We start from the raw sequence: 24748 nt of genomic DNA on the forward strand, positions 1-24748 counted from the left end.
ATGTTTCAACCACTACGGTTGCATGAGGCCTTTTTGCACCCGGCATCCATTCAATGATCTTACCGTATAACGGCAAATAAAGACACCATTTGATCAGATAACTGCTTTTATAAACTGCGTAGTCATTGACGTCTCCTTATGTCATGATGCACAGGCAGCGGAGCCTGCTGATTGGACGGGGCCGCCACAGGAGTGATTTGATCTCTTCCATAAAAATTACCAACTCCCTTTGTACTCATCAGCTTCCGGGCGAAGCTCCGAGTCCAAGGTATCAGTCAGAAACTAAATGAGCCAATGAGGAACAGGGGGTCACTTTGCACCAGTCCTCTAGTGCTGCTGTATGAAGCAGACCTGTTAAAGCTGCAGGTTCTGAACCCACATAGGCATGTTAACAATCTACATCTACACAAGTCTGTCTTTTTTATTAGTGATATACAGTTCAGCTGCTGTGATTGTCTGAACCAAGCGCTGCACTCCACAAAAACATTTGCATGTAATGTAAATGATCTCATGTAATTTATGCAAAGTCATGCTTACACAGGGCATGCCACTTACCTTTGTGCAGAGGAAAACCAATGTAGGCATGAGTATTGAAGCAATAAAACCACTCAGTCATATTTTGAAATACAGCAGCGATAAACAAACTCTAATATAATATATCATATAATATCTAATATTACTTAGACGTTGTTCTTGGCCTCCAGCAGACATCTTTGTTTTATTTGGCTCATGTTAGATGCAGAGGCAATATGCTGGAAACACAAAACATGCTCAACTCCAATGGAGGTTATTTAATACAATCAATTGGTTGACATCTTAAAACTAAGACAACGGACTACAAGACTCAAAATGCATTAAGAATTGCTGGTTTATTGACTTGTACATGTATTAGTCAACAGACATCGATATACAAGACATAAAGAAGTGGATGTTTCAGGAAGTTTTGTCCGCCTGCAAACATCACATGTTGCATGAACTCTAAGACGAAAACCTTTAAACTTAATATAATTGTTAGTTAGAAAAAAGAACATGTCTGCACTTGTAACACTAACACACTCGGAGCATGGAGGTAATATCAACACTTTCTTTGCCCGACATTATCAGAATTAGTAAACAAGCTGCTCATATTTGACATACTATATTCACCAAAAGCATTTTTAGGGAAACCAAAACATTACAGGTTGACATGATTGTAAAGTGTGAGTGGCTCTCAGAGGTCCTTGAGAACATCTTGTCCCGTTGGGTTCTCCAGCCAGTGAGGAGGCCAGCTGGCTTTGATGCTGGGCCGCTCCTTCAACAGAGCGTGATACTCTCCCAGCTGAGGGTAATGCTCAGCAGACAACCTTAAGAAAAGAAGGCAGGAGACACTTGAACTGTCACGACTGACATCACTTGTTTTGTGTGTGCGACTTCTGCAGGATGCAACAGCCTTCTCTCACATACCCAAATCTGAAGAGGGTAGCAACAGTCGGAAAGACGATCACATCTGCCAGAGAGAAGGATGGTCCGGCCAGGTGAGAGCCCAGACCCAGCTTGAAGGAAAGAGGCGAAAAAATAAATAATGTTTGAACGTGTTTGTGTGCGTGTTACTGTGCATACACTACCTTCTGCAGGTAACCCTCCCACAGCTTGAGTTCAGTAGCCAGAGCTTCCCTGTTTCTCTTTAGCGCTGAGTCATGCCTCTCCTCTTCAGGGACAAACCAGTCATAGTAGATAACAGCATCTGAAAGCACGTACACACACATTCACTGGACAGTGTCTTCACTGGGTGTATGATGTCATTTCCTTGGCACAGCGTATCACTTAAGTGTAGAATTTCAAGTATGAATAATGTATTGTTTTGCTATGCCACAGTATGAAAAGCAGGCCACAAATATAAAGTTTCACACACTTATTTCAATGAATGTTTCAAGCACCGGGTCAGTGTACAGTCTGCGACTCAAAACAAACTAGGAACTACGTGCCCATGCTAAACAGTCACCATTTATTATTAAAGAGTGTATAGCAATTATCCTACCCAGTTACTCATGTGCAATCATTCTTATTTACTAGTATAACTGCCAAACTACGTATGCAATACACAGTACAGTTTAACTGTCAAACTTTATTTATGTGCAATAATATCTATGTGCACTATATTCTATAAAACTACTTCCTCAATATGACATATTACTACTACCTCAACAGCATCAACACAAATAGTAGTAGTGTTTTTATATCCATACATTACAGAAGTGTGGTGTCTTTATTTTTATATGCAACTATTTTATACTTATTTGACTACTTATGTGTATGGCTTGTCACATTACTTTGTCTACAGGCCCTTATTAATGAGCATGTTTCTTCTTTTTTTCTTTTTCTAACTCTAATGGAGAAACTGCAGTTACCTGATAATTAGCTGAGGGATTAATAAAGTATCTCATTCTGATTCATGCCAAGAAGGAAACACGTCACCTATATTTGTTGGCGTTTTAATGGGATTTGCTAACAATTGGAAAATGGAGAATATTACTAGTCTTTACCTTTCAATCACACTTTGCTATACGTGCCAGAAACTATCTGCTGTGTTTGTATGAAAAGGGGATTTTGGAGAGAATTGAATGATTTCTTACTGAGTTTTTCGTAGAATGTGAGACCCTCAAACGTGCGCTGGAACACCAGTGCTTGTTCTGCCGGGCTGTCTGGGATCAGTTTGTTTCCCTGAGACTTAAACCGACTCTGCCATGAAGAGAAGACAACAACCCATTTTGGTTACACTTCATAATGTTTAGTTTTGGTAACTGTAAAAAAAAAAAAAAAAAAAAAAAATATATATATATATATATATATATATTGCTTGTTGAATTGATATTTGCGAGTTGATGGGGCAGATTCACTCACCTCCAGGTAAAAACAAGCTGCACAGGATTCATTCACGATGACGTCACCATGTTTGAAAGAGGGAAGCTTTAAAAAAAAAAAAAAGGTCAGATTTTAGTTAACTAACTACTACCAGCGTCCCCTGCCTTAGTGCAAATGCCACTATGACAACCTGCTAAGATGCACCACAAGCATGACTAAGCAAACATGGCGGTTAATGAGGCCAATAGAGGCTTATTATTTCTCCAGAGAAGAGTAGTTTGTTTTTGCTGTCAAGGAGCCCTGTGTCGCTGAGTGTATATGCTCCTGTTGGCTGAATAACGCCAAACTACCTGCAAAATACAGTCAATTAAAGACGATCATTTGTCAGTTACTGAGCATATAATCTTTTATGAAAGCCAAAAATGCAAATGTTCCTGTTAAAACTGCTGTTTGGTGAATTTAATACAAGCCGAAGTACAATTCAAGTGATTATCATCATTGACTAAACGTTAGTCACGTGTCAGAAAGTATGCTTTGTTTTGTCTGGAAAAACACTGTAAGGTTTTCAATGGAGTATGGCGGCGCCTTATAAGTAAATATTATGCTAGCTGTTGCGGTTATTTGGGGGAGGGAAATGTCAAGGGTGACGTTAGTTAATAACGTTAATAACTTGAATTAATCGAATATTTACTGTGGTTACTAACTCCATACCTGACCCCTGGCATTTATATCTAACACTTGTTGTGACTTGTGCTCCGCTTTCTCAAACGACAGCAGTTTTTGGTCGTAGCCCTGCAGGTTCTTCTCCTCCAGAGTGATCATGACCCTCCAGCAGGGAGGAGAGCCGGAGCCCCACAGCAGCGTCATGTCCTGGGCCATGGTTGCAGATTTAACAGCCTGGTGGGTCCTGTCGCTGCAGCGGAACAGTTCTACTGTCGAAGAGACTGCGCACTAGAAAAAGGACTTTGTTGTTGTTACACGTTGTCACATGTCATGGGGCTCATTCAAGCGCATATCGCCACCTACTGGCCAGGAGGAGGAAAGACAACGTACAGCCCTTTTCAAATTATTTCACTTCATCATGACTTCATGGGCGTTAAAACAAACACATTTAATAAATACAGAATTTGTTTAAAAAAAAAGTGTTTTCAATGGGCTTTCTTACAGTTGAAGTAATTCAGTTTGGGGGCCAGCTGGCCCTAACGCTGGGTTAATCCAAAGGTTGGTCAGCAGATACGTTTTCTAGTGTGTTAAAGAAGTGCAGTCAAGACGAATGACACTTCAATGTTTTTTATTTTATTTGTTTTATTGCAGAGTGTGTATACACGCATTTCAAGTGAAAGTGTATGTAACCATGGTTTCAGGTTCAGCCACATTATATTAACGCAGCGTTATTTCCCCTCATCAAGAGATCACAATGTGAGAGATCAAAGTAAAGGCCCAAAAGCCTGCTCCCCTTTCTCAGCACAGAGCATTACTTTGAAAATACATATTTAAGCTTTGACCACATTGTTAATTTCTTTTATTGAAATTCACAGAAAAGCCTATTTCCTTACCCTTTCTTTCACACTATAATACAAGTTTCTACAGAAATTACAAAAATAATACATCACATGAACAGCACTAAACATGCACACTGTAGTACTACGGTATTTAGTACCTGGCAGCTGAAAAGGGCATTTACACATTTTAATGCAGAATTCTCTGCATGTCCTTTAAAATAGATTATTCAAATACAAAAAAAGTCTTTATCTTTTTGTCTTTTTACATTTTACAAACAGTTCCTCTGAGATAAATACTTCCTTTTGACTGTGCTTTGGATCAGTCGTTCATTTCAGCATTAGAAACTATTCATGATGAGTAAGGTGCAACATGTCTGAGCTTTGCAAATAAATATTTTGCCAAAATAAAAAACAGTCATACTCAACATAACTACACCTGTGAATGTGACATTTGGGAGTCATGGGAGAAGTAACGAACGAAAACGGGGGCGAGATGGCGGAAAGGTACAGTATCGTCCCTTTTAAAGGAAAGGCACATCACATCAGATTGAAAAGCTTTCCCATTCCTTCTAAACACAACTACACTCGTCACTCGTCAAACTTCCAGCTGCAGAAGCAAACGTTTTCCGTTGAATTGCAAGGACAATTCTTCGTGAGCCTCTTTGTTCTTGGTGATCTCGGGGATTCTTTGAACAAATCAAACTTCCTCCTCGGTCAGTTAATCTTTACAACTGAAATTCACAGCTTAAATAAATGAAAAAAAAATGGTGAAGTCACAGCTGCAGGATATCACAAGGATATCACAAGCAAAAAGTATCCCTTTGGACTAATGCATTTCAAATATATGTGAAGATTGAAAACAATGTAGTTGTTCAGTGTCACTGAATTTAAATGGTCTTTTCCTTGCCAGGTTTAATTCATCAGTTATTTTTCTTCAGGGTTACGTTTTCTGTGCGTTGCAACAAAAACACTATCGTGGCGCCGGCTTCCTCACTTAGACAAAATTAGCAGCTGGCAAAAAACCTAAAGGGGCTTGGGACTGGTGAAGTACAACTCTGTTGTGGGGCAAAGGCAGACGGCTGGGAGATGCCGCTTTGATGACTGTAGCCGTGTTTCCATGGCAACAGCCGGGAGCTTGGATGATCACATTTATGTATCTGGTGAATCTGTAAGTCCTAAAGCGAGAGCTTCCTCTGGGGTCAGACCGTTCTTCAGAGTCCGCCTCACTGTGAGGAGAAGAGAGGAGATTTGGAAAGTTATTTATTCGGTTCAAAATTGATCCAGCCATTCTACGTTCACACTGCAAGCCATAGTAGTCAATTTAGATGTGTTGCTCAGATCAATTTGTTTTTGGTTGGCGGTTCACGTTATTGTTCCAGTGTGAACACGGACCTGAACTGACCCAGATGTGCAAAAGACAAACAAAGACTTCACACACATTATGCTGTCACACAGATGTAAACATGGAGGCCACTGAAGTCAGCATTTCAATTTCATTCATCACTTAAGTGCACTGTAAGCCGGCAAGTTTGTCAGCAGACCTTAATGAGGAATGAGGAGAAAGAGCCACATTTTTAATTATGGATTTTCTTTAGTTGCATTTTATTGCCAAAGGGTTAAAACTGCTAAGTGTGCATATTGACAGCTTTGAATCGACATGATCTTGTCATGTTTGCAGAGTGAACACACAACATGAGGAACCAGCTTTAGTAAGTGCTATTGATTTGGGACAGAAGTTAGCATTCAGGTCGTACATGACTTGCGGTTGGCCCTGGACCTCCTCCTCTCTCTGGGCTGGGCTCTGGTTCCTGGACCCTGAGTGGCCGACCTCACTATACGCTCCATGATCTCGTCTGCGTCATCGTCTCCACCTATCTGAGCGTCCTCCACCGGTGGCGTCCACGCCGACATACTGCGACCTGAACCAACCGAACAGAAGGATAATGTCATGGACAGAGAAACCCTCTATAGTGCAGTGGCTCTTGTTTCCTTCTCTGTGACCATGTAAGGAACTTCCTGTCACCCTCACCTCCCCTTCCAGGCCGGGATCTTGTCCGTGTCCGAAGCCCCGGCACGCCGCTGGACTCCTTGTCCACACCGCTGATGCTGGTTTTCAGCATGGCTTTCATGTGCTCGTGCTCTGCCGCGTCCTCAGTGTGGCCCAGACCCTGAGGATGCTCGGCCTCCTGGCTGCCACTAGGGGCGCTGTTGCTGCTGCTGGAGCCGTACCGACCACACTGAAGTAGAGAGACAGAATTGAGTGGAATGAGATTTTGGCAGGTTGTATTTGAAATATTTTAGGCTTTGACGCAAACATGCCAAAGCTGAAGCATCAAGGAAAACATCCAATTTGTCCTGCTGTTAAAATCAGTGACAATGAAGGTAAAGTGGTCCAGTCGGGGTAAGTGGTTTCATGCACACACACACACACACACACACACACACACACACACACACACACAGACACACACACACACACACACACACACACACACATGCGGCACTTATGTTGATACCTCCCTCTCCTCTTCATCATCAGACTACAGGAGAAAGAAAGAATGAAAGTCAAAGGAAATGAAGAATAAAAGCAGCAGCAGATTTGGAAAGAGAAGGAGAGGTAAATGGAGTGGAACGTATCTGTGTGTGTCTGTGTGTGTCTGTGTGTGTCTGTGTGTGTCTGTGTGCATGATGCTCACAGGAGTGTTCACATCCATGATCATCTTTCCTCGGGTCTTGTTGCGTTCGCGGTGGTCGGCTCGTTTCTGTTTCTGCTGCAGCACGCGGTCTCGGGTGGTTCGGTATTCCAGCGCAAACTCACTGAGGATTTTGCTAAACCTGTGGACGCTGACCTCTCTCACACTGTAGGCCGGATGGCCGAGGAACAACAGAAATGAATGGAACCTAGGAAATGGACGGGGAGGAAAGGAGATATGAGATTTTCACGTGTAAATATAGACCTCAATTGTTGTGCACACCAAAAAGCAAACCAGCATCCTAAAACGTGTTCTGTGCTCTGATTTCTAAGTGATCTAATTGGTTACAGGTGCATTCTGGGTGCAGGTGAGATATATCTGCTTTACATTAAGTTCAAACTTGTGTTTACAAATGTAAAGCAGACAGTGTGCTTATGGTTTAACACACCTGGTGATCAATACTACGATACCTGAGTTATTGGGAGACATTGTTGCGAGGGGAACTACCTGTTGATGATCCTGCGGTGAACTATCTTGAGGATGATAATCCTCTCAGCGCAGTCTTTGAGGAAGTCCGACATCTTCTGCTTCAGCTGGGGCTTCATCTCATGCTTGGCGATCACCTTCAGGTGGTCCCATGAGGCTTTGCAGCGCCGCTCCATCTGACACAGGTTCTCCTGCAGCTGGTCGAAATCCACCTGAAAGAACAGATGTTGTTTCACACGAGGGACTCGTAGAAGGCAGGTACTTAAAAAAAATGTATTCAAGACGAAACATAAAGGAAGTCATCTTTGTAACTGTATTTCTTCCCAAATTTTAGCTCCACTGTACAACATCATACAGGAAGAAAGTTGCAAGTTGAGTTCAGTTACTGCAACTCGCATTCATAAGGCAGCAGGGAAAGTTATGTTTCTTTTACATTGAAACCAGCTTGAAAATGAGTTCCCGTGTGGGGATGCAACACAGCACGCATACAAGCTTTCCAGCGTACTTTTGCAGATCGCGTGATGGCTCCGATCTCGGAGTAGAGGTCGGTGCTCTGAGGGAAGCTCTCCACCACCACGGAGCAGGCGTGGTGCAGCAGAGACTGCTTGTGAACCGTGTCCTTCACCTCTGGAACCTTCTCCAGATATGACAACTCAAAGCCTTTCGCCTGCACACAAACAATCAGAGACATAATGACAATGTGTCTGGGGTGCTATTATAAGGTACATGTGTTCTCTAATTCTAGTCGCTACGTGATGTGATTTTGTAATCTACAAATGACAGGCTTAGAAAAGCCGCACTCCATTCAAATCACCAACAATCTCTACAATTACTACTACGACGAAGAAAAGCAGCGTGTCATTCAGTCCCAGTGATGAACCTGTCATGACTCACATTGGTGCCGTTGAGGAAGTTTCCCATAGCGAGCAGTGTGGAGAGGATGTGGCGGAGGGTTTTGTTCTTCTCCAGCTGTTCCATACCTTCCTTCAGATCCTGCAGCGGCTCGGCCACTTCCTGAGAGGAGAAAGACACACACATCATTAGCTGAGTCAACGAAGACTCCCAAAAACACGTGTTTTAGTAGTCGACGGTTATAAAAAGCCGTGAGCAGGTGCAGCTCGTCTCGCTCGTTGTCTTAACGTCATGACAGGTTGTTTAAAGGTTGCTGTCTCGGTCGGCCTCCGCTCTCCAACGTGCTTCTGATTACAGCAGGTTTCTCTCGTGTGCATGTGTTTGTGTGCCTGCGCGGTATGTTGCCCTCCATTAATCCTCCCACTACCAAACCGTCCCACAGAGTCGAGTCGGGAACGCCGTCTGAACGGCAGGAATCGTGACTTCCACGGAGATTAAAGACAACCGCATCCTGCGGAAAGCCGTAAAATTCACAGGACAGAAACGCAGTTTGGGGGGGTTTCTCCTCCTCTGGGTTTTGACTTTGAACTTCTCCTGGGTGCATTCTTCGCCCGAGTAAGACGTGGCGTGCCAGAGGAGGACAAGGTGCCGCTAATAAGCGTGCATATTTTGTTACGATGTTATGATGTAACTATGTTGATGCTTTGAGGATGTTGTTTGTACTAAAGAGGGATGTTGTACCGAGTGACGGGCACAGGCGGACACGCACGGATGCACACATGCTGTGCACATTAACTCCAACCTGGTTGGCCCTGTGTGTCTGTCTGTGCTTTAATTAAACCACATTCACTCATGATTTTAAATGTTTGCTTTATACTTCCTTCTCCGAAGTTTTTATGAACTTGTAGTTTTATCTCATAGTGCTGTCCCACGTTTACAGACCTTCTGAGTTGCCTCGTAGTCCATCTTGAAGGCCCACAGTTGGAGTCTGGCAGAGAGCTCGCTGATGGAGGACAGAGTGAGGAGGAACTGCTCTGCTGAGCCCAGTGGGACATCGGGGTTGGCCAGCTGGGCCTCCTGGATCTTCTGCTTCTCCTCCTCTGTGGGAATCATCGTCAGGATTTTCTGAGGACGAGGTCAGAGTGGGTTAAGGATTCGGGGTCCGAGTGTCACTTTCTTCCTCCTCTCTGCTCGTCTGCATCTCTCACCTCTATGCCCTCCTTGTTGAGCGCGTACTCGTCAAAGTTCAGGATGGCCGTCTTGATGGTGCGAGGCGGGGGCAGCACCGTCAGACCGATGTTGATGGCGTTGCTCCTCTTGGAATCCAAAACGATAATCTCCTGACGCTTGCCGTCCGCTGCTGTTTTCTAGGAGAAAAAACATACATAGCGTGTCAAAGCTGGGCCTCCCTCTCTGCCCCCCCCTTTCTCAGTGTGGTCTGCTTTATGGGTCGGGATTAAAGGGATCATCACTCCGGTTACATTGATGCAGCTGTAGCATACCATTACAGTTAAGTCCCTGCAGTAAGTGTTGATGTGGGTGTTGCATTTGTGTGCAGTCCTATGTATGTAGACATATGACCTCACTAGTACTTGAGGTCATAATAAGCTGTAAATGGGAGGAAGTCGTCATATGTCAGCATATAAAAGTGGAACAGAGTAGGTGCTAAGAGCTGGTTGCTGCCACCAGGAAGTTAAATGCTCACCATATGGAGACAAGGAGACCACAGTACAACTCTGGCACTATTAGGTTATTGCATCTTACAAAACATTAGCACATATGAGAGGCACTTGGGCACTGGTTGTTTACCTTTGTAACTGGTATTTCCTTTGATTTTGTTTCAAACAGGTGTTCCAGTTTGGCTGTGTCAATTTTCACTGGTTCCAGTTTGGACCACAACGAGTCCCCGCTCCGCTTGTAGTCCCTGAACTGAGGCTCAGTCGGACGCACCTGATCACAAACAGAGCAAACATGGACTGCATTAGGTAGAGACCCTGAACAAAGCAACCACAATTAATAGCATTGTGCTTATGATGACTCCTTCAGCCCTGATAAGGCAGAGACAGCTTTTTGTAATTGTTTTCAATGAGAGTCAATCCGTTTGCATGCTGCATCTGCAATGCTGAGCGCCTTGTGTTTTTTCAGGAGCGCCCTGAACACCTCAAGTTGAATCAATTTAGTTCAGAAAAGTGGATTTTTTATCTCATCTCACCTCGCTCCAGAAGAGTCTGATTGTCTTCTTCTTCTTGTTGAAGAGCGGCGGCTCAGGGGGGGGAGGCACTGGAACTTGGGCACTAAAGGAAGGCGGGTGAGGAGGCCTCATAATCCCAATCAAGGGAGGGGGTGGGGGGCAGCTGCCGAGCATGGGTGGGGGCGGAGGAAAGCGAGGGATGCAGGGTGGAGGAGGCGGCGGGGGCGGGAGGTCGCCACATCCTCCCATCAAAACAGCATCCAGAATGTCTTTGTCATCGTCCTCCGTCAGGTCGGTGAAGTTGATGTCCCCGATGCGCAGCTCCCGAGGGCTGGCCAGGAGCTGGTCCCAGATTGTGTCCGATTCCTTTTTGGGTGGGGGCGGAGGGGGCTCCAACGGGACGTCCAGGAGAGGCGAGGTCGAACCGGGTTCCTTGATCAAATCTCCGAAGCGCTCGGCGAGCGTCCGGATGGTCCCGTGGTGCTCCGATTTCTCCCCCGTTTGGTTGCTCTCCTCGCCGTCGTCTCGTGGCACATCAGCATCCTCCTGAGTCTCTTTGCCCTCCGCCTCTCCTTTCTCTTTCTCCTTCTCCACATCCTCTTCCTCCTCCTCCTCCTCCTCATCACTGGGCTTCTTGTTCTGGGAGTACAGCATGTCCAGCATGAACAGCTTGCTGTTGAGGAGTTTGCTGCACTGCTCATTCACCTCTGTCTCCTTAAAGCCTGAGACGGAGGTTGGTGGGGTTGAGAGGAGAGAGAGATAAGAAAGACTGCACAGTAATATTTTTTTTTTAATTTGAGCACAGCTGAATAAAATCCTTTAAAGCAACTTACTGACTTAAAACTACACAACAAAAGGACCTACCATTGTCACTGCTGCCCCTCTCCTCTCGCTCCAGAGTGCTGCTGGCAGAGGAGATGCTCGAGGCCGAGCAGTTGTCCTTCTCATTCACTTCCTCATTCTGCCGTTCTTTGTCGCTCAGGATGCCGCTGTCCTCCTCCGCCTCCTCTTTCTCCTTCTCCGGTTCCTGCTCACACTCTTCGCTCTCCTCCTCCTCCTTTTCTGCTGCTGGTTCCTCCTGTACTTCCTCCACTACTTCCTCCTCGACTTCCTCCTGTACTTCCTCCTCTTTTTGTTCTTCCTCCTCTTCAGCTGTGGCTTCTTTTTCCTCTGTTTCTATACTGGCACTGAAGTCATCAGCTGTCACAAAAGACACACATCGGTGTTACTTTACTCTCTAAAACCTTTACAGATACTGCAGCAAAATACAGTCTGAAACACGTGGCGTGGCTGTCTTTGATTTCTGCACAGGGACACCACTGTGCCACATTCACACACACAAATAAGAAAACACACAACCAAACACTAATGTAGAAAATATGGCAGGTACAGAAAGCCAGGTTGTTGCGGGACCAGGATATGGGCAGGAAATGAAGAATTAAGTTCCTGTTTATTTCCAAACACACACAAACACGTAACTCCGCAGCACAGTCCCTGCAGTGATGCAGGCGGGGTTAGAATAACAGGACAGCGTGAGGCCTCATACACCAGCTACAGTCCCTCAGCTCATGGCTGTGCATGCCCCGCTCCACAACAAGGCTTTTTTTTCCTCACACAAGATGTTTTGCCATTAGACTTTCAAAAAGGTCTTTCAAAACCCCATTTGACCCTTCCACCCATATCCTCTCACCCCCCCGATGACGTCCCCTCCTCTCGCCTCAGTATTTTCCACAATCTGTCTCGCCCTCTCCTCTTTTGCTCACGCCTGCATGCTCATTTAAACGGCCGGCTGCAAACTCAAACAATTTAAAGGGACGGAATGATTGCTCTGAGGACTTGAACTAGTGACCGGTTCTGGTTTTAATTACAGGTATTAACCTGCAGAATTCAAAGTCACCCAAAGGCTCTGAAATGTTTAAGAATTCTCAAGATTTTCATGAAGTGAATGCTCTTTCATGTCCTGTCATTTTTTCTGCAATAGCCAATGGGTGTATTTACTTTCAGTAATTACCTCTCTACATAGTCATTTTTCATTGTTAGCGGTGGAACCCACCATTCTCACTGGATTCAGATCGCCTGCCTTCAGCTATGCATGTGTTGAATCCAGCGGAGCTGCAGTTTTATCTCACTGATATTAGCGCCAGCAGAAATTGTTCATCCGAATACTTCTACAAAACAATACACGCTCATTTTATACATTTCTTTCGAAAACAGATCAGATTGAAGTTTTAAAGACTCCGACTCTCATACTGAACACTGTATATTTTGACACAAAACCGAATAGGTGGGATTTGGCAACAGTATTGCCATTAACTCCGGTGAGATGTTACATGTTACAGACTGTGTTTACTGGACACACGTCAGTCTAACATCTTGTTAACTTGTTAGACACCATGTTGTTAGTCAATACTACGTGTATCTCAGCTGTCCTACCAGTCTCAGACGCTGTGCAGGGGCCGGTGGGGGACCGGGCTTCGAGCTCGGCCTCTGTGTCCTCCTGAGAGGCGAAGGAGGACGGGGTGCTGCTGCGCGATGACGAGGGCCAGGCCTCCGCGGGTTCAAAGGTCAGGTTGAGGTCGGGGCGAGTCCTCGACACACGGACGTGCTCCCTCTCGTACTCCTCTGCCGCCAGACGCTCCACGTTCTTATACCTGAGAGAGAAGGAGAGCGGAGGAGGATCAGAGGATAGTACCGGTCTTGCCTTTCTCAGCAGTGCTGCTCTCACTGCCAAATTGCCCCAAACTAAACTAGTTACCAGTCTGGTGCTTTATTGGGATTCGTCACAAACATCTCACTTTCTGTGGTTAGCCCACCTCACTCCTCTAGCTCGCCCCATGTATAGTCAACAAAGCATTCAAAGCATTCAGTCCTGCAGTCGAGAGTTCCCCCATCCTCCTCTCCTGTCTAGCTAAACGCTCCGCTATCACCAGCAGTCCACATGTGTAACCCGAGGGAGTGTGGAGAAGAGGAGGCAGCGTTAGGGAGGAAGGTGGAGGGGAAAAGGAGAACGACAGGAGAAAAGAATGGGAGAGATGGGAAGAAGCTAATGTTGGCAGCTGAAAGGCCGAACATCAGAAGTGAATCAGAGTAAACCTGTTCAAGATGTGCCTCCATCGGCTCTCCTTCCTCGTCCTTTCCCTTCCTCTCTCTTTCTCCCCCTTTCAAACTTTACCACTCAACCTACCAGCCCTCTCTCTCTCTCTCTCTCCCCAACCCCTCCTCTTTACCACCATACCATGAATGTGTGGAGCTTCTGTTCAGAGTTCATTAGCATCAGGCCACTTCAGAGGTCTGAAGAAACCGGATACCAATATATATATGTGTGTGTGTGTGTGTGTGATTAAGAGTCAAATAGGGCGAGTGAGTCAACTGTGTGTTGTGTGATTGGCCACAAGCCGTTAGTGTGCTGTGAGTCTCCACACACTTAGCAATAAAGGAGTTGAGTGACAGCTTGTAAAACACTCAAAAATAAAATAAATAATTATTTATGTCCATAAATGACACTTTGATAAGCCGTTTACTGTGCATGCCCACTAAGCTGTACTCCACCAAAACGTGTATGTATTGTCAAATATTGATCTGATATTGTCATGCTATTAAAGATGGTATCACCCAATCAGCAGTGATATGATTGATCCCATGTTTGGCGATGATATAACAATGATTATCATGTAATTTATAGATGACAGGTCTACGGCCATGTTAGCTGCTCTGTGAGGCTACATGTTGGCACAGCAGATATAATGTTTATTGGTGTGTTAGCATGCTAACATCTGGTAATTAGCACCTTGCATCTCGCAGCCAAGCAATCGTTCAAATGAGGCATTTAGGGAGTAGGGAAATAGAAATTGTATTCAGCAGATTTAATAAACCAACTTTAGACATTTGCGACACACTTCAGGAATCTAGTCTGTCTCGTTTCCTCCACCTGTTGTTGTTGGATTGTTCAATCTGCTCTGAGTTTGTCTTTTTTTTTGTTGCTCTGACACCCTTTTATCTTTTCAGCCCGACATTGTGTGTTATTGTGTCAACGGTGTGAAACAGGAAAAACAACAGCACTTGGCATAGAAACGCCTCAGAGTAATTGTTTTCAGGTTAAAACAACGTTTGGATGGATACTGAATGGACATGATCCATCCTGAATCTCATGGTGACCTCACACACCTTCGAAGAGTAAATCCCTTGTTTCCTGGGATTCACATTCGCACACCACTGTACATTTATTAGCCTGATGAAAACTCTTTGCGTGTCTTAACGTACACGTCCTCCAGTTGGACGTCTTTCGGTGCATGTGCACGTGCAGTCGTGTGAAAAGCTCGACAAATCCTGGAATCTGATTTTCTCACAGCATGCAGCCAAAAGAATCAAGCCCTTGGCAGTGCACGGCTGTTAAAATACAGCTCCTTAAAAAGAGAAAACAGGCAGAACCAGCAGGAAAAAAATAAAAGAAATCGGTTCAGTACCCCCCCACCCCCCACCCCCGCCCAACCTTTTTAACCTGAAAACAATTACGCTATTACCGAGCTTCCCAAACCACCACATATCCCCCACGGGTTCGGCTGAGTGTGTGTGTTGTTTGGATTTAGTGCACACACTCACCTCTCCTCCCGCGCAAGCCGGGCCTCTTCCATTTTATCCACATAGCCGCGGCTGTGAGAGACACACAAACAGAACATTATAAAACATAATAATCAAACCCTACACCTGTGTGGTCCTCTGTGTGTTCATGACACGTTGGCACGCCATGCACACAAGCAGTTATGGTATTGGTGTAACCCATAATCTTTATTTCCTCATGTTTTGTATGGTAATGTCACTTTTTTTACTGTAAACTTAGTCCTTTAAAATAAAGATAATTAATTATTATTAATTCTATAGTAATCAACTATTGCTTTATTAGTGTTTTAATCTATTTCTTTCTTCTACTTTTTCCTTTTCTTGTTGAAAGAGATGAGGAGATCGATACCACTCTCATATTTTCAATCCATAGCTTAGTAGTCTGAACACAAAGCCATGAAAAGGTGAACAGGGAGTCTGAGTTGGTTGAGGAGGCTGTTTAGGGACAGGGAGGTCTCATCTAAGATGCTTTTGAGGTGCAATATGGGAATTGTCATAACAGCTTCTGCTGTTTTAGTTATGATCAACTATGATCTTGTTTTAATATGCGAGCCCCCCATATTTATGGAAGAATACCACTTAATGATTGGAGTAATAGTTGATTTCATTGTTATGTAATCTATCTTCTCATCTCAACCAGAAAGCCAGCGAGCCTCACTTGTGCTTGTTCCTCTCCTCTCTCTCGATCCTCTGCAGGCGCTCCTCTCTCTCCACACGGCGGCGCTCTCGCTCGGCCGCCAGAGACTCCTGGTGTTGTCGGTATGAGGAGGACACAAGTCCTCCCAACGCAGGCCTGCAGGAAAGAGAGAGAAAGATGCTGTGATTCACACGCATGGGTACATACAGAGCTTATGCATGTATGTAACATGTCATAATGATGTCATAATGACTGCATGTATATAATAAGAGCGGCTTCCTAACTGGAGAACACGGGAGCTGAGATGACATTTACTTCAGTACGCAGTCACCATGAATACACTACATGCATCCTGTTACTCATATGTGAGTACACAAGTGTATACTTCAAGGACGGGTACAGTCACGTGTGCAGTCACATGTTGCCCTCCTCCCTCACCTGGAGCTGGTCGGCGTACTCGGGGTGCTGTGAGAGGAGTAGGACGCGAGACCTCCGTTCCTGGGTGAGAGAAGGGGCGACAAAAACGGGCGACAGTGAGTGACATCTCCAAAGCAGCCGGCGAGAAACGAATGTGACGCCTTGTTACGGCTGGGGTGTTTATTTCCTCATGTTTTCTGGGAAAGTCCACCTCACTTAAGTCCACTGGGAATCTGATATGATACCTGATACCAGATGACTACTGGTATGGTTATAACAATTCTGATTAACAGAGGTTGAATATTATAAACATTCATAATTAAGGATAAAACAGGATTATCCAGGAGTATTATAACATGCTTTACATGGGTTGGTATACTTCATATGGAAATACAGTCCTTCTCCAACATAAGTAATACAGTGAATGAAGTAAAGCTGAGACACTAACATAATCCCACTAAGAAGCGAGGAGAGACTACAGGTCCTAACTGTAAGAAGAGAAAAGCGGTGGCACTGGGAGACAAAGTGAGGATTGCAAACAAGTGCAGACTATCCACATATTGACAGAACTATTAGAAGAGATCTGAAGGAACAAAAGGTGATAATAGAAGAGTTGACAGGCTGAAGGTGAGAAGCCGTGCAGTCAAAGAAGTGAAAGGGACTTGGTGAAAAGGTGAGGTGATGAACAGCCAAAGTGGTGCGAGGAGATCCAAGCTGGTGAAGGACAAAAGCCGGAAACAGAAGTGGAAATTGATAAAGGTGGAAATGTCAAGAAGAGCTGCAAGGAGAGCTTCTTGAAGTCATGGAAGATTGGGTTCTGCTGTCCGCCTGACCTGGGAGATGTTTTGGGTGACTCCTCGCTGGGTTTGGGCGGAGCCGGGGGCGACGGCTCCTCGTCAAGGTCGTAGGAGAAGAGGTGGAAAGGTGAGTGGGGCGTGTAGGGTAGGCGTTCGGGGGAGGGGCGAGAGCTGCCGCGTGACGGCGGGCTGACCTCCTTGGTAGCCGGGACAGTGACGATGGACCTCTTCCTGGCCAGCAGGGATGTGAGAAGGGAGGGTTGTGCTGGCGGGCTGAGCAGGGAGGTGGGAGGAGAACAGGTGGGGGTAGAGGGGGAGCGGAGGGTGGGTGCTGGAGGTGGTTCAGTCTGATTCCTCTGCACTTCCTCTTTTCTAGTCTCCTTTCTGGAAGTGATGGTGATGGACTGGACGGTTGTTCGGTGAACTGTGGATGGAAGTCTGGCAGAGGAACAGAGGAATGGATTGAGAGGAATAAATAGATGAAACTAAACCAAGTACCAACTCAAAACAGACAAAAGAGACAATGAAATAGCTTTGCGGCTTTACATGTCGACCCCGTAGATACATTAGAAGACCACAGGTTATTACTTCATCTCCACGTTACCACCATGTCCTAAAATACCTGAGGGTGGTCAGTTTGGACATTGTATCATCCCCCTCCTGCTCATCCGAGTCAGACTCAGTCACTGGAGTCTCCTCCTCCTCCTCCTCCTCCTCCTCCTCTTCCTCCTCCTCTATCACATCCTCACATTCCTCCTCTCTGTGGAGGCAGGGCAGGGAAGGATGGAAGGATGGATGGGTGGAATATTTAAGGGAGAGGATTGAGGGAGAGATGATGCAATACATAAGACAAGCATGCAAATGGAAATCACCACACTTTAGAAGAAATGAAGAGACGGAACAGAGGGAAGGATGGAAGGAGAGATGGAGGGTCAGATTGATGTGTTGAAGTCATGTTTACAAATGAACTATCAAATCACACAGATGGTTATGGTGATAGAAGTGATGGAAAAACAGTATTAAGACACAAAAATGAGATGAAAAGGGGAGGGAGGTAGTTTTACATGCAGTAAATAAAAGTGAACAAAACATGGCGACAAGGAAGAGGAGTGGAACGTTAAGAGAGGAAGAAGCCACGGCTGACTTGAGATCAGTGTCACCAAACAGTTTAGTCCAGTGACATGTGGGACTGTGCTGCCAGGTGTTGTTCCACCAGACCAGAGCCGTGTGTGTGTGTGTGTGTGTCTGTGTGTGTGTGTGTGTGTGTGTGTGTGTATTTCCATGCATGCATAATATGAAGCAGTCTCTGGCTTTCACCGATCACATCATTCAGTAAAACATCTACAAGTGGAATCACACACAACGTACAGTTTGACTTCTGTTTCACTAGAAAACACACTCATACACACAATCATCAATTTCTAAGATGGAAAATGGTTAGCACCGAATCAATAACAAACAAATTGAGACCAAAACTGAGACTTAAGTGAGCATGATAGTTGCCATCATATACTTGACTTTTTGACTTGTTAACCTCTACCCCTCTAAGAGGTTCATTCTAGCGGAGGCATGGGGCATCATCGGCTCCGGTCCAGTTACACACTGACAGGATAAAGAGACGTAGATAGGAACATTAACCTGAGGTGAACAGCTGCAGCCGGCTCCAAATTCCCCTTTTTTGTGCACACACACTGAAATAAGCCTGTGCCGGTTTAATAAGTAAGCTTTTTTTGTATTAGAATTACAAACCCTGAAGGCTTGTGCAGCTGCTGAGAACTTTAAAATATATCTATTTAAATGGAGCACAAGTCGGCACCAGTGTTTCAGTGCAGAATAAATAACCCACTCAAAGTGCTCTATGTGACATGAGACACACTCGTAGCTGTTACAGCATGAAGGTGAGGAGCAGCGGTGGGAAAACATGGGCAGAAGGCCACAGAGGTCAGCGGCTGACCTTTTTCTGAGCAACCTTTGAACTTACATGGGTTGAAGGGAACCTGATAGTGCTCTGGAGCAAAAAAGTGTTGGTACAAGACAGTCAGAACTTTACTCAGTTAACACACGTGCGTCTCAAAAGTGATGACTTTTTCCTAATATCTCCTGAAAAAAAGCCAACCCCTTCACAACGCTGTTGGTGTAACGCTTGTTGACTCTCCTTCATCTTCTCCTTCTCTCACCTCTCACTCGCGTCCTCAGCTCTCTGTCCGTTGAAAGGCTGGAAGCCGGCTCTCTGTGGGGAGGCGGGGCTGCAGGGGGACGCGTGGCCGGATCGGACAAGAGAGGCCCTGCGACTCCGCCTCCTCTCCAGGCCGCGCTTTTTGTCCCCGCCCCCAAGGCTGACTCGTCGCCGGTCCCGGCGTCCCACTGGCGGCGGCTGGCTGTCGCCGTCGCCATCTTCATGCCGTAGGGTCGTCTGAGGGAAAGGTTGATTGGGTGTGAGGTGAGAACGGTGAGTACTTCACAAAAATTATTTTACAATGAAACAAATGTCATAATATACTATGACGTCATATTCATTGGGTTTTGGCAGAAATCTGAGCAGTTAACTTGCAGTTTACAATATTTTCCTTGTAATCCTATGCATTCGTGTGCCTCAAACCTCATAGATGTTGAGCTGCTCAACCAAGTCCAGATCTGTTCCTTTCCGCCCCAGATGTCTCTGGGACACTGTCTCCATGCCCTGTTCCTCCAGAACATCCACCATATCGTAAAATGAGTCCTGGTCAGGCAGAGCTGCAAGTGTCTGTGAGACCAACAGGAGACGGGTAAGTCATCAAGGAGTTTTAAAATGATTTCATTCTTCTCTCTTCATGTGACGGTGAGATTCTTTCACCCAAAAGGGGGCGTGGCCTGGTCAATGCCGCTCTGGTTGGTAGTACCAGTAGTCATATCGCATCATATTATATTTGCATCCAGAACTTAATCATAAAAACATCTAATTAAATCAAATAATATAAAAGTGCAGAGCGGTATTGCGTACACAGACACCACAGACACGGTCACCTTATTGATGAGGGTCATGGCGTAGACCAGCAGCTCCGTATCCACGCCATCCTTCTCATGCAGGATCTCCATAGTATTTGACCACGGCTTGCATCCTGGAAATCAGTCCGTTACAAATAAACACATGAATTACCTTGTCATTCTCTACAGAAGCACCTACAGGTACAGTAAATAACGCAGGTTAACAGGCTAATGGATGAGAACAAGTGCCTCAGCAGCTGGTGGCAGGTTGCCTTGTTCCTACCTCTCTTGTTGTCCACAGTGGTGATGGCTTCTATCAGCAGCGGGGCGTTGGACTCGGAGTACTCCACAAACACCAACAACAGCTTGAGAGTCGTTTTCACCACCAGACGGAACTAGAGGAGGGGAATCCAACGTTAGAAACTCACACAGATACGAGAAACAATACAAACAATGGACATATTATAATGAGCAAGATGTCGGAAATCTTTTTCCTCTGCTCGCATCATGATATACCTTTAACTCCTCACTTATTAGGGGCTTCTGGCCAGACGGTCTGAATTCACATGGTATAGTTTATCATTATTGGCAACATGGAAATTAAGTGTGGATGATGTTGTCTATGGGTTCCCGTGTTCAGACCTCGTTCATTGCAGTCCATGTTGTGTGTGCTTTTATTAAGTTGGTTCAATGCAGACATGGTTCCCTGACAAGTTTAAGAAAAGGTACATATAGGGATAGTATTTGTTGTATGTGCTCTAGTGTCCATATTAAAAACACATTTTAATTAAGAAAGAAACAGAAATGATGCAATGTTGGGTTTGAGGCACTGGAATCAAGACAGATACTTTCAGTGAAAAGCAGAAGAGTACCTTTAAACAATTATGAAAATCCCACAAAGCCAACAAAAGTTCCGGACACAGAATGCAATCAGTAGCAGATGTGTTTGTGAATGTGTTTCTGGGTATAAAAAGCTAAAAATAATGCTCACCAAGCAATGAATGCTTAGCTCAGATCTGATGATAGCCTGCTTGCAGTGTGTGTGTGTGTGTGTGTGTGTGTGTGTGTGTGTGTGAGGTTGTTGTTTTTGTACCTTTGAGCCAACAAGAGTGTTCAGCCACTGGATTGTCTCGGTGTGGCCAATGACACCGTTCATCCCGTCGACATACAGCATGATCTGCCCCAGAGCTGAGAAAAGGGGGAGAAACTCTCATTTAGAAAGACCAGACAAATATAGAAAGATGATTCAACGTTGGTGTAAACAAACCAGACACACAACATTCCATCTGAGAGCAGCACACAGGTCCATCTACTGTAGCTATAAATAAACAGGGACTAAGAGTTTCCTTCCTTGGGTCATTATGAAAGACAAAAACACAAAGACATGGAAATGGAAAAACTTAAGTACTTGTTGCTAGCACTCAACACACAAAAACATCAACACTTTCATTTACATCTTCCAAAAATATGTTTAATTATAGAGTTAAATCTCTGTGACAAGAGACAGCGACTTTGCTTCCGTCCTAACATGTAGAGACCTGTCTGTCTCTACATGTCAGATAGACTGGTTACCTGTCTGTCTCTACATGTCAGCCCTGTGATAGACTGGTTACCTGTCTGTCTCTACATGTCAGCCCTGTGATAGACTGGTTACCTGTCTGTCTCTACATGTCAGCCCTGTGATAGACTGGTTACCTGTCTGTCTCTACATGTCAGCCCTGTGATAGACTGGTTACCTGTCTGTCTCTACATGTCAGCCCTGTGATAGACTGGTTACCTGTCTGTCTCTATATGTCTCCCTGTGATAGACTGGTTACCTGTCTGTCTCTACATGTCAGCCCTGTGATAGACTGGTTACCTGTCTGTCTCTACATGTCTCCCTGTGATAGACTGGTTACCTGTCTGTCTCTATATGTCTCCCTGTGATAGACTGGTTACCTGTCTGTCTCTACATGTCAGCCCTGTGATAGACTGGTTACCTGTCTGTCTCTACATGTCAGCCTTGTGATAGACTGGTTACCTGTCTGTCTCTACATGTTTCCCTGTGATAGACTGGTTACCTGTCTGTCTCTACATGTCAGCCCTGTGATAGACTGGTTACCTGTCTGTCTCTACATGTCGGCCCTGTGATAGACTGGTTACCTGTCTGTCTCTACATGTCAGCCTTGTGATAGACTGGTTACCTGTCTGTCTCTACATGTCAGCCTTGTCATAGACTGGTTACCTGTCTGTCTCTACATGTCAGATAGACTGGTTACCTGTCTGTCTCTACATGTCAGCCCTGTGATAGACTGGTTACCTGTCTGTCTCTACATGTCAGCCCTGTGATAGACTGGTTACCTGTCTGTCTCTACATGTCCAGGGTTTACAGCCCATTGTCAGCTGGGATCGGCTCCAGCCCACCGTGAGCCTGGATACAGGATAAGGGTATACGATGGATGGAACTCTACTAACTGCACAAAAGAAAAAGCTTGCTTGCTTTGATAAGATTTGAAGTGAAGGAAATGGAGAACTCTGTAAAGAATTCACTTTGAAAAGGGAAATCTTGAGTCCTTACAGCAAACATAAGATCAAAATCGAGCAGGAGATCTGAAAATGCAGGTTGTAGGTTTTATATAGGATATATGGTTTCTCTCTTACTAAATGCCATTTGAGCTCAGTATTTATAAAAGCAGTCTTTGATCTTTCACTTCCTCTTTGACATTGTGTTGACAGCAAGTCGACCTTTGTGATATAACGCTCATATACTGTGAATTTTGTTTACATGTTCCACTTTAAAGGTGATAAGACGACATTGTGAGAATCATATGAACAGGAAAGAGAGAAGAGGTTCATCAGCTGCCATCTGTTGCTCTGTGTCAAAGCAGTACAGCCAAAATGAAAGTGAAAGTAATTCCTGTAATTTTGCCACGTGATGAATACCAGTTCATATGAGGAGAAAGAGGAGAGAGAGAGAGAGAGAGAGAGAGAGAGAGAGAGAGAGAGAGAGAGAGAGAGAGAGAGAGAGAGAGAGAGAGAGGTCAGCTCGCACACAGGCTGAAGTGAAAGAAGAAGAGAGAAACTTTACTTTCCTTCTCCTCAACCATGTATATGGACTCAAATCTGAAAGCTGAAGTTATATCTTCTCTTTTTGGACAAATTGTGCAACTCTATGACAAGAATAGACGCACAGCAGGAAATATTTTGACTGTCGATGACTTTCATCTGCACAACCTCATCGGGAGAAAACAGGCTCATGGGGATTACTTTTTCATCGACGTGCAAAAGTTCTTTGACCCGGTGTACGACTACGACTTCACCCATCTGTCTGAATCGGCCGAGTGTAAGAGAGGCAATGAGCTTTATAAGCGTCCGAAAGGTTGGTACCGTATGGCCTTAAAGGTCAAAGGTAGATTTCCAGATGGAGACACCTGGTTGGGCGAAGACGGATGGAGGAGCTACTCTGTGCCTGGAGAATGGCCTGTTTCTTACCATGGGACAAGCTTAGACGGAGCCAAAGGCATCATCCAGGGCCACTACAAGGCAGGAGACAGAGCTTTGTATGGAAGAGGAATCTACTCAACACCAGACATAGAGATCGCTGAGACGGAAGATTATGCCAAGACCTTTACATCACAAACAACGGGGAAAAGTTACAAAGTGATCCTGCAAAACCGAATCAATCCTGACAAGAGAGAGATTTGCGAACGATCTGATTACTGGCTCATTCCTGTTGACAACCGTGCCTCGCCCTCGGAGGAGCAACAGATAGTGGAGGGCTCTATTCGACCTTATGGCATTCTGATTCAAGAAATAAAGGACGATGATGGCGATGATGACGATGATGGCGGTGAAGATGATGACGGTGACGGTGATGATGATGATGATGATGACTGTGATGACGGTGACGATGATGACGGTGACGACGATGATGGCGGTGGCAATGACGACGGTGACGCTGGTTTACTTGGTACTGTTCTTCGTTCACTCTATTCTGCAGTTCAAGAGCTGTTTAATTAGAGCCAGAGTCAGTGTCTGATCGTCTGTTGCTCAAGGCTTATGTTTCCTTTGTCTGTGATCATACTGTCTTCACAATGTAACATTTGCATTGACTTTCAATCCACTTAACAAAGCTGGGTCCACAGTTGTTGGAACAACAAGAAATTGTTTCTACATAATGCAGACATTATTTTAAAGGTCTGAAAACAATTTGTTTTACTTTTTATTTCCTTATAATGAATGATAATGGTCATACATTAACATAAAAATATGTTGTCACTTCACACAAGAAATGTCTTTATTTGTCTTATGTCTATGCTCTTCTCCCATTTTGAATATCTCTCATAGAGGGTTTGTTTTCTTTCGTTTTACTTTCATTTAAGTCGTACATTTAAGGAGAAATACTGAAGTTTTTCAGGTGCTTGAAAAACTGCCAGCTACGATTACAAAATATCTGCAGAATCGTGTGGTTAAGAAAAATGAATATCTGATGATTTATTGTACCAAAGAATCTCTGCTCTGATGTTTTTAAACACCTCTTTTTCAATTAACTTTACTCAACCCGCATGATTTTTAATTGTTCATTTTTTGCCGTTTATGAATAAAGAGATTTCAATGTCCTCCCTTTGGTGTTTCTTTGGTGCAGTTGAGATATGATTCCCTCTCTCTAAATTAACTTTGAGCACGGTGCTTACATAAGCAGCTGTTGCAGATACACTCTCTCCTTGATATAAAGCCAAGTGTCATGGTGCCATTTCATTTATAATTTCCAC

At 44.7% G+C, this 24748-nt stretch overlaps 2 protein-coding genes across 6 annotated transcripts in view; both read right to left on the reverse strand.

The window, feature by feature from the left end:
• Nucleotides 1–684: 684 nt before the first annotated feature.
• LOC311027844 (glutathione S-transferase A-like) lies at nt 685–3798 on the reverse strand. Its single transcript, XM_084032012.1, has 6 exons — nt 3553–3798; nt 2881–2946; nt 2613–2718; nt 1605–1723; nt 1444–1532; nt 685–1343 (listed from the first exon to the last, which is right to left on the reverse strand). Exons 1-6 carry the CDS (start codon nt 3718–3720, stop codon nt 1211–1213), a joined length of 681 nt encoding a protein of 226 aa, XP_083888138.1. The 5' UTR covers nt 3721–3798; the 3' UTR covers nt 685–1210.
• A 1217-nt stretch (nt 3799–5015) lies between these two features.
• Nucleotides 5016–24748, reverse strand: part of fhod3a (formin homology 2 domain containing 3a) — a 44809-nt gene continuing 25076 nt past the window's right edge. Inside the window, exons 6-30 of one of the 5 annotated variants that reach the window (XM_084032357.1) lie at nt 21091–21185; nt 20281–20392; nt 20037–20131; nt 19633–19776; nt 19211–19446; nt 19015–19041; nt 17656–17793; nt 17070–17471; nt 16258–16317; nt 15841–15975; nt 15165–15215; nt 12999–13216; nt 11430–11765; nt 10587–11287; nt 10184–10324; nt 9583–9741; nt 9317–9499; nt 8417–8536; nt 8028–8189; nt 7544–7734; nt 7040–7244; nt 6860–6883; nt 6373–6580; nt 6098–6262; nt 5016–5569 (exon numbers count right to left, since the gene is read on the reverse strand). In XM_084032357.1, the coding sequence (XP_083888483.1) occupies nt 5493–5569; nt 6098–6262; nt 6373–6580; nt 6860–6883; nt 7040–7244; nt 7544–7734; nt 8028–8189; nt 8417–8536; nt 9317–9499; nt 9583–9741; nt 10184–10324; nt 10587–11287; nt 11430–11765; nt 12999–13216; nt 15165–15215; nt 15841–15975; nt 16258–16317; nt 17070–17471; nt 17656–17793; nt 19015–19041; nt 19211–19446; nt 19633–19776; nt 20037–20131; nt 20281–20392; nt 21091–21185 (4385 nt within the window). In that variant the 3' untranslated portion in view covers nt 5016–5492. The remainder of the gene's footprint in view (nt 5570–6097; nt 6263–6372; nt 6581–6859; nt 6884–7039; nt 7245–7543; nt 7735–8027; nt 8190–8416; nt 8537–9316; nt 9500–9582; nt 9742–10183; nt 10325–10586; nt 11288–11429; nt 11766–12998; nt 13217–15164; nt 15216–15840; nt 15976–16257; nt 16318–17069; nt 17472–17655; nt 17794–19014; nt 19042–19210; nt 19447–19632; nt 19777–20036; nt 20132–20280; nt 20393–21090; nt 21186–24748) is intronic. The other 4 variants (XM_084032359.1, XM_084032358.1, XM_084032360.1 and 1 more) reach the window with 4 other exon arrangements.

Source organism: Eutrigla gurnardus, assembly GCF_963514095.1.
Source record: "Eutrigla gurnardus genome assembly, chromosome: 17".
Taxonomy (NCBI): domain Eukaryota; kingdom Metazoa; phylum Chordata; class Actinopteri; order Perciformes; family Triglidae; genus Eutrigla; species Eutrigla gurnardus.

What these genes read in the sequence shown, in the direction of transcription:
- LOC311027844 (XM_084032012.1), bottom strand. Translation starts at nt 3,720, where the DNA reads ATGGCCCAGGACATGACGCTGCTGTGGGGCTCCGGCTCTCCTCCCTGC. An exon ending in ATATAAATGCCAGGGGTCAG is followed by an intron (nt 2,947 to 3,552) that starts GTATGGAGTTAG and finishes TTTTTTTTAAAG; the next exon opens with CTTCCCTCTTTCAAACATGG. An exon ending in CAGCTTGTTTTTACCTGGAG is followed by an intron (nt 2,719 to 2,880) that starts GTGAGTGAATCT and finishes TCTTCATGGCAG; the next exon opens with AGTCGGTTTAAGTCTCAGGG.